The sequence below is a fragment of the Lotus japonicus genome, chromosome 3 (assembly GCF_012489685.1).
Source record: "Lotus japonicus ecotype B-129 chromosome 3, LjGifu_v1.2".
Lineage (NCBI taxonomy): Eukaryota > Viridiplantae > Streptophyta > Magnoliopsida > Fabales > Fabaceae > Lotus > Lotus japonicus.
In genome coordinates, this window is record NC_080043.1 from 1477969 (window position 1) to 1491006 (window position 13038).

The 13038-nt window shown below is 33.7% G+C and overlaps 1 protein-coding gene and 1 long non-coding RNA gene across 2 annotated transcripts; one reads left to right on the forward strand and one right to left on the reverse strand.

The window, feature by feature from the left end:
* Positions 1–1449: 1449 nt before the first annotated feature.
* On the forward strand, positions 1450–5522 carry LOC130749506 (D-glycerate 3-kinase, chloroplastic-like). Its single transcript, XM_057602870.1, is given in 12 exon segments — positions 1450–1655; positions 2339–2712; positions 2979–3058; positions 3139–3190; positions 3290–3331; positions 3433–3511; positions 3590–3645; positions 3692–3760; positions 4139–4213; positions 4325–4441; positions 4534–4584; positions 4832–5522. Coding segments are annotated over 12 exon segments (1326 nt in total). The 5' UTR covers positions 1450–1468; the 3' UTR covers positions 4976–5522.
* Positions 5523–5804: 282 nt separating this feature from the next.
* LOC130749507 (uncharacterized) lies at positions 5805–6466 on the reverse strand. Its single transcript, XR_009022949.1, has 2 exons — positions 6129–6466; positions 5805–6021 (listed from the first exon to the last, which is right to left on the reverse strand). It is a non-coding gene; the product is annotated as an uncharacterized LOC130749507 (long non-coding RNA).
* Positions 6467–13038: the final 6572 nt, after the last annotated feature.

Genomic DNA, 13038 nt, shown 5'->3' on the forward strand with positions numbered 1-13038 from the left:
GGTACCATAAGTGATTATAGGACTTCTAATTGTAGAACTAAAGGTGCTATAAAAAAAGTAACTGCAAATTCCTTGGAAAACGTCTTTGTTTGAAATGGATTAACGATTCTTATTTCTTGTGCGTGTGTGATATGCATATTAACCAGCCTTTTTACCTTCTAGTATATTTATGAGTCAATGAGCACATTGAAAATTTAACAATTATATCGTTATCCTGTTCAAACTTCCTAGAGTATCCAAAACCACCAAAAATCAATAATCAATAATCAATGGAAACAGCAGAATTTGTCTAACTTTTCTTTCTCATATTAAATGAGAAAAATAAGGCATACTTGATTTTTGGCTAAGTTGCATATTTGTGATGGTGGGGCTGTAATTTAACTTAGATTTATATACTTGGCTTCCAGCTAATGTACGCAGCTCTTTGTTATGCGCCCGGGTGGTTATTGCAGATGATGTCCAAGATGAGAGGGTGTGGCTGGGTTGCTTGCAACTGAAAGTTTTTTTTTTTTTTTTGAAAAGCCAAAAATTACATTAAAGGGAGTACAAGGGGTACTCCAACCCACAGAACAAACAAAAGAAATAACAAAGTAAAAACAAACCAAGATACCCACCCAAACCCACCAAAACTACAGCACCATTACATGTCAGTGCTACCACAATTAGCATTGAAATCTAACAGACCTATCCCATGACAGTACCCAACCAAGAAGCAAATACATGAATCTCCAACCAATAAGTCATGATCCCTGTTTCACAAAACATGGGTTTGATGTGGAACTAGTATAGCGAAACTACCGCCTGGCTTGGTAGGGCCTATGCTTGGGCTCCAATAATTTTTTTTTCTTTGGACCAGGTAGACTTTTGGGCCAAGAAAAAGAGAGATTAGGCAAAATTTGAAAGGTAGGGCAAAATACAGGGACTTAATCAAAATTTGCCTAGGCTTCCCAAAATTTCTGGTTCCGCCACTTCTAGTGATAGAAACTAACGTAGGGAAAATCTGTCGCAAATTCCGTCACAAATTTACAATCAACTACTTCCGTTCAACAATGAATGTTGGAATTTGCGATGGAATGAATTGCTCCAATATTCCGCCGCTAAATTCACCTCACTTACAAGGACTTTGTGACGCATTCTCATTCCGTCGCAAACACGAATTTTGTGACGGATTCTCATTAATTATAATAGATAGGTTGCAGAATTTTCATGGTTCTCTTCTTCCAAACATTTTTCATAGATAAAAAATTTCCCCTGTACTGCAAGGCTATAGTAAATCAATAACAACAGATAAAATTGCAGAATTAAATCAATTAATTGTTATTATTATTATTTTTTATGGGGTTTTCCGATGTAGAAAAAAAATTATTATTTTTTATGGTGCTATCTGCCAGCCAAAACCTACCTGGATGCTAATCTAAAAAGTTGCTGATTTTTGTTGCTAAGTAGAGAGAGAAAGTGTCACACAAAAATGGCAACTTTGAACACGATTTCACCTTCTTTCTCTTGTTCCAATATTAACAACTATGCTTGTTCCTATCATCATCATCATCATCCTCATCATAATTCTAGCAATTCTACATTACATTGGTTATCCAATTCCCCTCACTTCTCTGTTCTATCTTCCCTCTCTGCCCCCACCATGTTCTCAAAGTCAGGTACTTTTTTCTCCATTTCAGTGAGTTATTACTCAATTGTTATTTATTTAGTCTTATTAGATCAATGGGTGACTGGAGATAATTTTTTCATATGAATGTATGAAGATTTTCTATGTAGTTTCACTGTTTCAGGTTGCTTGATAATTGATGCAAGAAAGTCCACTTTGTCATTGAGTAGAACAAATTCATACATTAACAGATTGTTAGGCCTTCTGTTATGACTCTACTGTTAAAGCTTCAACTTGATAGAAAATTTTGATATATGATATTTCAGTCAAATTAGGAGGAGGAAAATGACATGAAGCTCCATTTTTGTTAGCAATATATCATAAACCATCACGGATTACAACGACTTAAGCTTTTGAGATAACTGGTTCATGACATAATATCAAATCCTCTATGTTCAAGTAGTCTAGTGTGCAATTCTTGTTGCCCCATTATTCTAATGAAAAAGTTGAATTTCAACATAAGGTAGGGGAGTTTGTACATTGTCATTTTTACTTAAGAGCTAATTGGGAATAGTATAAAACTAATCACGTTTATTTACCCAACAACTTAAACTATTGGGATAGTTGTTTCATGACAATTTTTGTTTGATATTTAAAAGCTACATTTTCTGATGTTGTTGGAAGTTATTTTGCCTTCTAAATCTTTAATTTACAATAACAATACTGTTCCTGCAGGCAATGGAAGTTCATGGCTGCAAAACAGTTCCACTGCTGCTAGCATCGAGTACAGGAAGCGTCCTACATATTCTGCATTTCCATCAACACCTGCCCAAGTTTCCTCTGTGCAAGACCTCTTTGAATTCATTTGCTCAGGCCCTTTGCTTGACAAACTTGGTCTGACAAGAGAGAAGGTGGCCGAGTCCATCGATAACTGGATTACATATGGGCGGCGCCTGTGCCAAATTTTCCAGCTTAATGAATTGTTCCTGACAGAACCTCAAAAAGCTAGGCTGTATCACTACTATGTACCGGTCTTTCTCTGGTGTGAAGATCAGATCGCTCAGCATCAATCCAAGTTCAAAGATGAAAAAGATATACCTCCTTTAGTGGTATATACACGGTTTACTTCCACACCTCTCTCTCTCTCTCTCAACAATTTCTTTGTTCTGTGTGTATTTGTTTTATGCAACTAATTATAAAGGTTTATTTAAGCTGTAATGTAACTGTATTTGCTCCTTAGAAGTAGTATAAACCCTTGTCTTGCTACTGCTTTCTCTTTCTCTTAAACTGTAAGAAGAAAGATATAACTGTAGAATTCTTTTTCAAAAATATTGTTGAAGGGCCTCCTAATTCTTCTTCATTTTGTATTACTCAGATTGGATTTAGTGCACCTCAAGGATGTGGAAAGACTACCGTTGTCTTTGCTCTTGACTTTCTTTTCAGAATGAATGGAAGGTAGGCTCTGAACTTTGAAGCAGAAGTGGACTTGAATTTATCCTTTGCTTTGATGAATTACCAATGTGAAAAATTTTCAGGAAGTCTGCAACAATATCTATAGATGATTTTTATTTGACAGCTGAAGGTCAGGTATATGAAATCTGTTGTCTTGTCCCCATTTGGTTTTTCAGTTGGTGCTCCCAGTTTGTTTGTTTACTTATTGACTGACAAATTTTGTTTGGATTATAGAATAAACTAAGAGAAGCTTATCCTGGAAATGCACTTCTTGAGGTAATTATACACCTACAAGTTAAGTACACAAGAGAGTATTATGTAGGGACATTATGATTTGTGACAACTAGAATATTTTTGTTTGCCTTGTTTCCGTCCAGTATCGTGGAAATGCAGGAAGCCATGATCTTGCTTTATCTATTGAAACTCTGTCAGCTTTAACCAAAATGACAAGAGAAGGTGGATCTCTTCCCTCAAATTTTTTCTCTGTACTTTGTTGTATTTTAAGTATGACTTTTTGTTATTTGAAGTGTCCAGGTATGACAATGAAGTTACCAAGATATGATAAATTGCAAATTTGAAATATTTAAACGGTTTTTGAATTTGTAGTTGCTTAAGGTGAATTACTTGGCTTTGCAGTCTGCATTCAGTGGGAGAGGTGACCGTGCTGATCCTTCGACATGGCCAGAAATTGAAGGTCCCCTTAATGTAAGAGAATCTTCAATTGTAACTTTCAAACTGCTGCTGAATTCTGATGGGCGAGGTTAACTTGGTAAAAAATTATCCAACACAGATAATTAAAAAAAAAAAGAGGCAGGTTACTGAAGTAAATTTGCTAAGTTTTTTACTACCAAAACTTTTCCTCCTCCCTAATATTAAAAAGAAATAAAACATTGACCTCTGAGGAAGATGAAATGTACCTCTGAAATAATTGGATTTGCTGCCAGAACTCAAATTATACTAAGACACCTGGTAATGTGGTATTATAGTATTAATCTTGCCACCAAAAAATTGGTTTTTATCTCATGTCAATACCCGTTCAAAAGTGTTGATTTTTCAATTTCCACGCAACGGTGGCCATTTTAGGTGGTGTTGTTTGAGGGTTGGATGCTTGGTTTCAAGCCCCTTCCAGTTGAAGCTGTAAAGGCTGTTGATCCCCAGGTTAGAATTAGTAAAGTTCCTTTTTCTCTCTTAATATACACGTTTAGGGGATGAATTGGTAATGAATTGTCTTTGTGTAAAAAGAAATAATCAACTGTGCTTATTGTTCAGCTAGAAACAATAAATAAAAATCTTGAAGCTTATTATGATGCATGGGACAAATATATAGAGTCGTGGATAGTCATCAAGATCAAGGACCAGAGTTGTGTCTACCAGTGGCGCTTGCAGGTAGGTTGTTTTAGCATCCCCTTTCAGAAATTTAAAAATTGTGTTCTTAACCTAGTAGTAACATTTGTGTATTGTGCTGTTTGAATTTGCAGGCTGAGATTGCAATGAGGGATGCAGGCAAACCTGGAATGTCTGATGATGAGGTCTGTTGCTGCATGCATTTATGTTTAACTAAATTTGAATATATGATGATGTCTCTTCAGTGCCTGCAACGTTTTTCTTCTAGTAACTAATAACATGATTTCATGAGCTTCTCTTCCTCAGAATTAATTGACACCGAGAAGCTACTCATATAAGCTTCTCCCTAGAATTGATTTTTCCTTTAGAATCAATTGTAGAAGTATTCTAATAATGCAAGAGCTAAGATTTCTCATCATTTGTGCTCTCCAGGTGAGAGATTTTGTTTCTCGCTACCTGCCGGCATACAATGCATACCTTCCTACACTTTACTCGGAGGGTCCAAATGGATCAAATCCTCAACATCTCCTCACAATTGAAATAGATGAAGGGAGAAACCCCATCCTAGGTGTCTAGGATAACCAGATGATAAGACATTACTGGCTTTTCCATTCTTTTGAGAATCGAAATGGCCATTCGGCATCAACTAGTTTCATCAGCAGTGGAGATAAGTCAATGCATTTGCACTAATTTCCTTCAAATGTATAGAGAAGTTTCTTATCAATAGATAATAATGGCTAATGCTTTCTGGTTTTTCTTGAGGAATAAAGGGCTATAGGAACCATACTAAATACGCTGTTTGTAGTTTATTCAAATATAAACCCAGATACTAGTCATTGATAGTTAATGACATTTTTCCTTTTTATTGCAAGACTTGGTGTGTGTTTGGGTGAAACAGTGAATGTACATTTGGGTGGTTTGGAATTCGGAATCGAGAATTCCAACACAGTGAACGTGAAAGAGAGGTTGACTTCTGTTTACGTACGGTGAACTGAACTGAAATTTAAACATTTTTAATTTCCAATAAACTCAAAATTGATCCACGTTGAACTTAATGCTATAAAATCCTGATTCTCATTGGGATATGTGAAATTACGTTTGTTTTAGTGCAAACGGAGATATAAACACACATAATTGTGCAGAACCTGGTTATCATCATGCCAGTGACCTGAATACTACATTACTACTAGTGCTTGTGCTGCAGCCCTTGGTTTCTTAACAGGCAAAAAGATTTGGGTCCATGTCCTCTAAAGTTAGTCATCACAATTCACATCATTTATTAAATTGTTTTTATTGGCTTTTCAAATTAGGTAAATCACTATTAATGGTATGATGACTTACTTTACCCACTAAAGTGATGAGCCAAATCCAAAAGATTCATATGTTCATGGAAGTTGGAACAGTATCATTAAAAGTAAATTTCATTGAAGTAAATAGCTGTGTTTCAAAGATTATTCCTTTTTAGCTCACAGAACCATCATTTCGTACAAAAACAATGATGAAACATATAAACTTGACCCATGCCTTTTGAAAAGGTAATCTAGGGACAACAACAGCAGGTACGTTTCGAGCAGCACTTACAACCCTCATAGCAGCAAAAGCAGCAACAAAGCGTGTAAAAACTGAATTCAGAAACTTAATTAATCAGTGTATTCTGTGTAACAAAGAGAACTTTAAAGGGAGAAAATGAAAATTAAGAGAATTGGAAACCAAAGAAAGATGAACTCACAAAGCATAGAGGCATCCCTTCTCCTCATGGCAATTCTGAACATGATCGTTTCGTGACATCTGCTGTTGTTCTGGTGCAGACCCTGTCATATCTTTGTAGTTGAAGTCGAAGAAGATAATTCATGTAACAACCTTTGTCCATATATATCTACTAAAGCAGAGAAAGTTGTGAACTTGTTTAAGGCTTCTCCGCAGCTATATCATTTATTGTGGAGGTTAGAAAGGAATTGGTTGACTTTACTGGTTGCTGTTGGGAAAATAATGAAACCAACCCCAAAATCGTGTTTAGATCGACTTATTTTTTCATAGAACAATTTTGACATCCAAAAACTACTGATGCTTCTCATATAATTGGTTTTATCTTTAAAATCAATTATAAAAGGTATTAATTCATACATTTGTTTTTCCGTATGTATGTGTGATTTCATGTATCTTAAAGTACCACTAGAAAAGTAGGAATTTTCTACATAGAGTTTAACGTGGATAGGTGGCATTCAATTTAATGGAAATTCACACACACACTAATCCTACAGCTAATTAACAGCTGCCTGCAAAAACCAATCATAATTAAAGACAACTTCTGATCTGTTTTGATTTTTGGTTGTTGGAAGATGTCATGGTCACTAATTTAAGACCGGACAGTAGACACCAATTAGCTTGAAGCTTTGTCTCCTCAATTTCAGCTCCTCTCCAATTCTAACCCTTTATTTCTACCTATAAAAGAAACCTGCATACTCAGCCATACTAAATTAGTAGAGCACATGCCTATGTGAGATCTGCTCCTCAAAAATCAACTTCCATGGTAATTGCTGACATGGAACAAGTTGATTTATGAGGAGTTACCAAGGAAGGTAAAAGGAAGTTGCTTTATAAGAAGTTAACTTGGACCATGGGAAAGGTAAAAAGATACATAAGAGTTCATCCTTCATTAGTTTCACTTTCAAAGTAGTCTCTTATATTACTAAAAGAAAAGGTTTTCCAAGGTGACCGGCTTTAATATTCACACAAGATATGATGTCACTTCCGCCTCGCCTTGTGTTTTATTTATTGGATTAAGCGTTTATCACTATGCCAAAAGCAATTGTTGTTAGTGAGGACGCAACTTTATTTCCTTGTAGTACACATGTTAAGCCCATCAAATCTTAAGGGCGATGCTGGATTAATAAAACCAACAATCTCCCCCCATTGTTAGCCAGGGGATTCGAACCCATGACCTTGCTCTCATACCACTTATTGGATTAAGCGCTTATTCAAGGGGCATTTAGCTTTAAAACTCAAGAATTTCAAACAAAAATTGAAAACTTCCACCAACACTCTAACATTTGCATAAATTTAGCATGATAAATTTTTGTTAAAGTTCTCCTTCATCATATTATGAAACGTGGATAATTTAATTTTTTTTTTTCCAGATTTCGTCACTCACTCCATCGGCTAACACCTTTAAATCACATGAATTACGGCTAAAAACAAAAAAAACTACACCGATACTAAAAAAATTAATCATATTAATCCTGAATAAAACATAGTTAAAGTCTCCATTCTTTATACCATGAAACTGAAAAAATTTAAATTTTTTAGATTTCGCAACTAAATCCATGGGCTAACACCTTTAAAACTCACGAATTTCGACAAAAAATTGAAAACATACACCAACACAAAAAAAATTGCCAATATTTTACGTAGAGAAAGTTTGCTTAAGGCTTCCTTTAATAATACGATGAAACTCGGAAATTTTTATTTTTTGAATTCTGTCACCCATTCCAAGGGTTAATAATACATTTATAATTCAAGAACTTCGACAAAAAAATGAATATTTCAACCAACACTCAAAAATTTGAACAAATTTTGGCTTGAGCAAAGTTGGTTAACGCTCCACTCCATCATATAATGAAACTCTAAAATTTCCTTTTTTTTTTTTTTAAAATTTCGTCACCCATTCCAAGGGCTAATATCTTTTAAACTCAAGAATTTCGACCAAAAATTAGAAATTTCATCAATAGTCAGAAATTTGCACAAATTTTAGCTTGAAAAAATTTGGTTAAAGCACCCCTTCATTATATGATGAAACTTGTAAAATTTAATATTTTTGGAATTCGTCACTTATTCAAGGGGCATTTAACCTTAAAACTCAAGAATTTCGAACAAAAATTGAAAACTTCTACCAACACTCTATCATTTGCACCAATTTAGCATGATAAATTCTGGTTAAAGTTCTTCTTCATTTTATTCCGTCACATATTTCAAGGGTTAATACATTTAAAATTCAAGAATTTCGACAAAAAATTGAATATTTCAACCAACACTCAAAAATTTGAACAGATTTTGGCTTGAGAAAGGTTGGTTAAAGCTGCACTTCATCATATAATGAAACTCTGAAAAATCTCTTTTTTTAAAAAAAATTCGTCATCCATTGCATGGGCTAATACCTTTAAAACTCAAGAATTTCGACAAAAAATTAGAAATTTCACCAACACTTAGAAATTTGCAATTTTAGCTTGACAAAATTTGTTTAAATCACCCCTTCATTTTATGATGAAACTTGTAAAAGTTAATTTTTTTGGAATTCGTCACTTATTCAAGGAGCATATAACTTTAAAACTCAAGAATTTCGAACAAAAATTGAAAACTTTCACCAACACTCTATCGTTTGCACAAATTTAGCATGATAATTTTTTGTTAAAGTTCTCCTTCATTATATTGTGAAACGTGGAGAATTTATTTTTTTATTTTTTCAGATTTCGTCACTTTCTCCTTCGGCTAACACCTTTAAAACACAGGAATTACAACTAAAAAAAAAAAACTACACCGATACTAAAAATATTCATCATATTAATACTTTTTTTTAGAACAAAATGCTTATATTATAAAAAGATAAACCATGAGAACAATCCTCTCAAGATGAATAAAACATAGTTAAAGTCTCCATTCTTTATACCATGAAACTGAAAAAATTTAAAATTTTTAGATTTCGCAACTAAATCCATGGGCTAACACCTTTAAAACTCACGAATTTCGACAAAAAATTGAAAACATACACCAACACAAAAAAAATTGCCAATATTTTACGTAGAAAAAGTTTGGTTAAGGCTTCCTTTAATAATACGATGAAACTCGGAAATTTTTATTTTTTTGAATTCCGTCACCCATTCCAAGGGTTAATAATACATTTATAATTCAAGAACTTCGACCAAAAAAATGAATATTTCAACCAACACTCAAAAATTTGATCAAATTTTGGCTTGAGAAAGGTTGGTTAACGCTCCACTTCATCATATAATGCAACTCTGAAAATATCCTTTTTTTTTTAAATTTCGTCACCAAATCCAAGGGCTAATACCTTTAAAACTCAAGAATTTCGACAAAATTAGAAATTTCACCATTACTCAGAAATCTGAACAAATTTTAGCTTGCAAAATTTGGTTAAAGCACCCCATCATTACATGATGAAACTTGTAAAATTTAAAGTTTTTTGGAATTCGTCACTTATTCAAGGGGCATTTAGCCTTAAAACTCAAGAATTTCGAACAAAAATTGAAAACTTCCACCAACACTCTATCATTTGCACAAACTTAGCATGATAAATTTTTGTTAAAGTTCTCTTTCATCATATTGTGAAACGTGGAGAATTTAATTTTTTTTTCCAGATTTCGTCACTCACTCCATGGGCTAACACCTTTAAAACACAGGAATTACAGCTAAAAAAAAACTACACCGATACTAAAAAAAATTCATCATATTAATCCTGAATAAAACATAGTTAAAGTCTCCCTTCCTCATACCATGAAACTGAAAAAATTTAAATTTTTTAGATTTCGCAACTAAATCCATGGACTAACACCTTTAAAACTCACGAATTTCGACAAAAAATTGAAAACATACACCAACACAAAAAAAATTGCCCATATTTTACGTTGAAAAAGTTTGATTAAGGCTTCCTTTAATAATACGATGAAACTCGGAAATTTTTATTTTTTTGAATTCCGTCACCCATTCCAAGGTTTAATACATTTAAAATTCAAGAATTTCGACAAAAAATTGATATTTCAACCAACACTAAAAAATTTGAACAAATTTTGGCTTGAGCAAGGTTGGTTAACGCTCCCCTCCATCATATAATGAAACTCTGAAATTTCCTTTATTTTTTTTAAATTTCATCACCCATTCCAAGGGCTAATATCTTTTAAACTCAAGAATTTCGACCAAAAATTAGAAATTTCATCAACACTCAGAAATTTGCACAAATTTTAGCTTGAAAAAATTTGGTTAAAGCACCCCTTCATTATATGATGAAACTTGTAAAATTTAATGTTTTTTGGAATTCGTCACTTATTCAAGGGCCATTTAGTCTAAAACTCAAGAATTTCGAATAAAAATTGAAAACTTCCACCAACACTGTATCATTTGCACAAATTTAGCATGATAAATTTTTGTTAAAGTTCTCCTTCATCCTATTGTGAAACGTGGAGAATTAAATTTTTTTTTTTCAAATTTCGTCACTCACTCCATGGGCTAACACCTTTAAAACACAGGAATTACAGATAAATAAAAAACTACACCGATACTAAAAAAATTCACCATATTAATTTTGAATAAAACATAGTTAAAGTCTCCCTTATTCATACCATGAAACTGAAAAAATTTAATTTTTTAGATTTCGCAACTAAATCCATGGGCTAACACCTTTAAAACTCACGAATTTCGACAAAAATTTGAAAACATACACCAAAACAAAAACATTTGCCTATATTTTACGTTGATAAAGTTTGGTTAAGACTCCCTTTAATAATACGATGAAACTCGGAAAAATATATTTTTTTGAATTCCGTCACATATTTCAAGGGTTAATACATTTAAAATTCAAGAATTTCGACAAAAAATTGAATATTTCAACCAACACTAAAAAATTTGAACAGATTTTGGTTTGAGAAAGGATGGTTAAAGCTCCAATTCATCATATAATGAAACTCTGAAAAATCTCTTTCTTTTTTAAATTCGTCACCCATTCCAAGGGCTAATACCTTTAAAACTCAAGAATTTCGACAAAAAATTAGAAATTTCACCAACACTCAGAAATTTGCAATTTTAGCTTGACAAAATTTGTTTAAATCACCCCTTCATTTTATGATGAAACTTGTAAAATTTAATTTTTTTGGAATTCGTCACTTATTCAAGGGGCATTTAACTTTAAAACTAAAGAATTTCGAACAAAAATTGAAAACTTCCACCAACACTCTATCATTTGCACAAATTTAGCATGATAAATTTTTGTTAAAGTTCTACTTCATCATATTGTGAAACGTGGAGAATTTAATTTTTTTTTTTTCAGATTTCGTCACTCACTTCATCGGCTATCACCTTTAAAACACAGGAATTACAGCTAAAAACAAAAAAAACTACACCGATACTAAAAAAATTCATCATATTAATCCTTTTTTTAGAACAAAATGCTTATATTATAAAAAGGATAAACCATGAGAACAATCCTCTCAAGCTGAATAAATCATAGTTAAAGTCTCCCTTCTTCATACCATGAAACTGAAAAAATTTAAAATTTTTAGATTTCGCAACTAAATCCATGGGCTAACACCTTTTAAACTCACGAATTGGACAAAAAATTGTAAACATATACCAACACAAAACAAATTGCCAATATTTTATGTTGAGAAAGTTTGGTTAAGGCTTCCTTTAATAATATGATGAAACTCGGAAAATTTTATTTTTTTGAATTCCGTCACCCATACCAAGGGTTAATACATTTAAAATTAAAGAATTTCGACAAAAATTTGAATATTTCAACCAACACTCAAAAATTTGAACAAATTTTGGCTTGAACAAGGTTGGTTAACGCTCCACTCCATCATATAATGAAACTCTGAATTTTTTTTTTTTTAATTTCACCACCCATTCCAAGGGCTAATATCTTTTAAACTCAAGAATTTCGACCAAAAATTAGAAATTTCATCAACACTCCGAAATTTGCACAAATTTTAACTTGAAAAAATTTGGTTAAAGCACCCCTTCATTATATGATGAAACTTGTAAAATTTAATTTATTTTGAATTCGTCACTTATTCAAGGGGCATTTAGCCTTAAAACTCAGGAATTTCGAACAAAATTTGAAAACTTCCACCAACACTCTATCATTTGCCCAAATTTAGTATGATAAATTTTTGTTAAAGTTCTCCTTCATCATATTGTGAAACGTGGAGAATTTAATTTATTTTTTTCAGATTTCGTCACTCACTCAATGTGCTAATTTTTTTTTTGAGAGCAAAGATTTTATTGAAGAATAAAAGCAAAGAACAACCCCTACAAGGAGGGCACCAAGCAAAGAACCCGCAAAACCCCACCGAAAACCAACCAAGAGCGAAACCAACGAGAAAAAAAGAAAACCCAAAAAAAAAACACCGACCAAGAAAACCCAAAAGCCAAACAAAGAACTAGCAGCCAAAAAAGAAAGCTCGATGATACAAGGGCGTTACACGCCCACAGGCCCATTGTCTCTAAGATACTCTGTCAGACCTCGAATTGCCTCATCCTCGCTGCTAGGGAAAACCAAACCCGCCATTTTTCCTAAGAAATAAGCCTTTCTAGCGCGCGTGAAATATTGGCTAGAGGGGGAGGGAGGATCAACCGGCGCGGAACACGCGGCAACCTCACATACAACCTTCTTAGGACGACCCCTAGGCCTGCGAGAAGCCTCGCCGGAGATAGGCTTCGCCCTCCGCTTCTTCCTAGGCCGACCACGAGGCCGAGGCCGAGGCGGAGAAAGCTCAAGCATAGGGTCTCCGGAACTAAAACCCTCCTCTTCCCAAACAAAAGAACCTTGCGACAAAGCATCTGCACCCACACTCTCATGAGCTTCTGGACTGGGCGAGACCCCAGGGTCCCTCGCCCAGGGGCATTTTGCC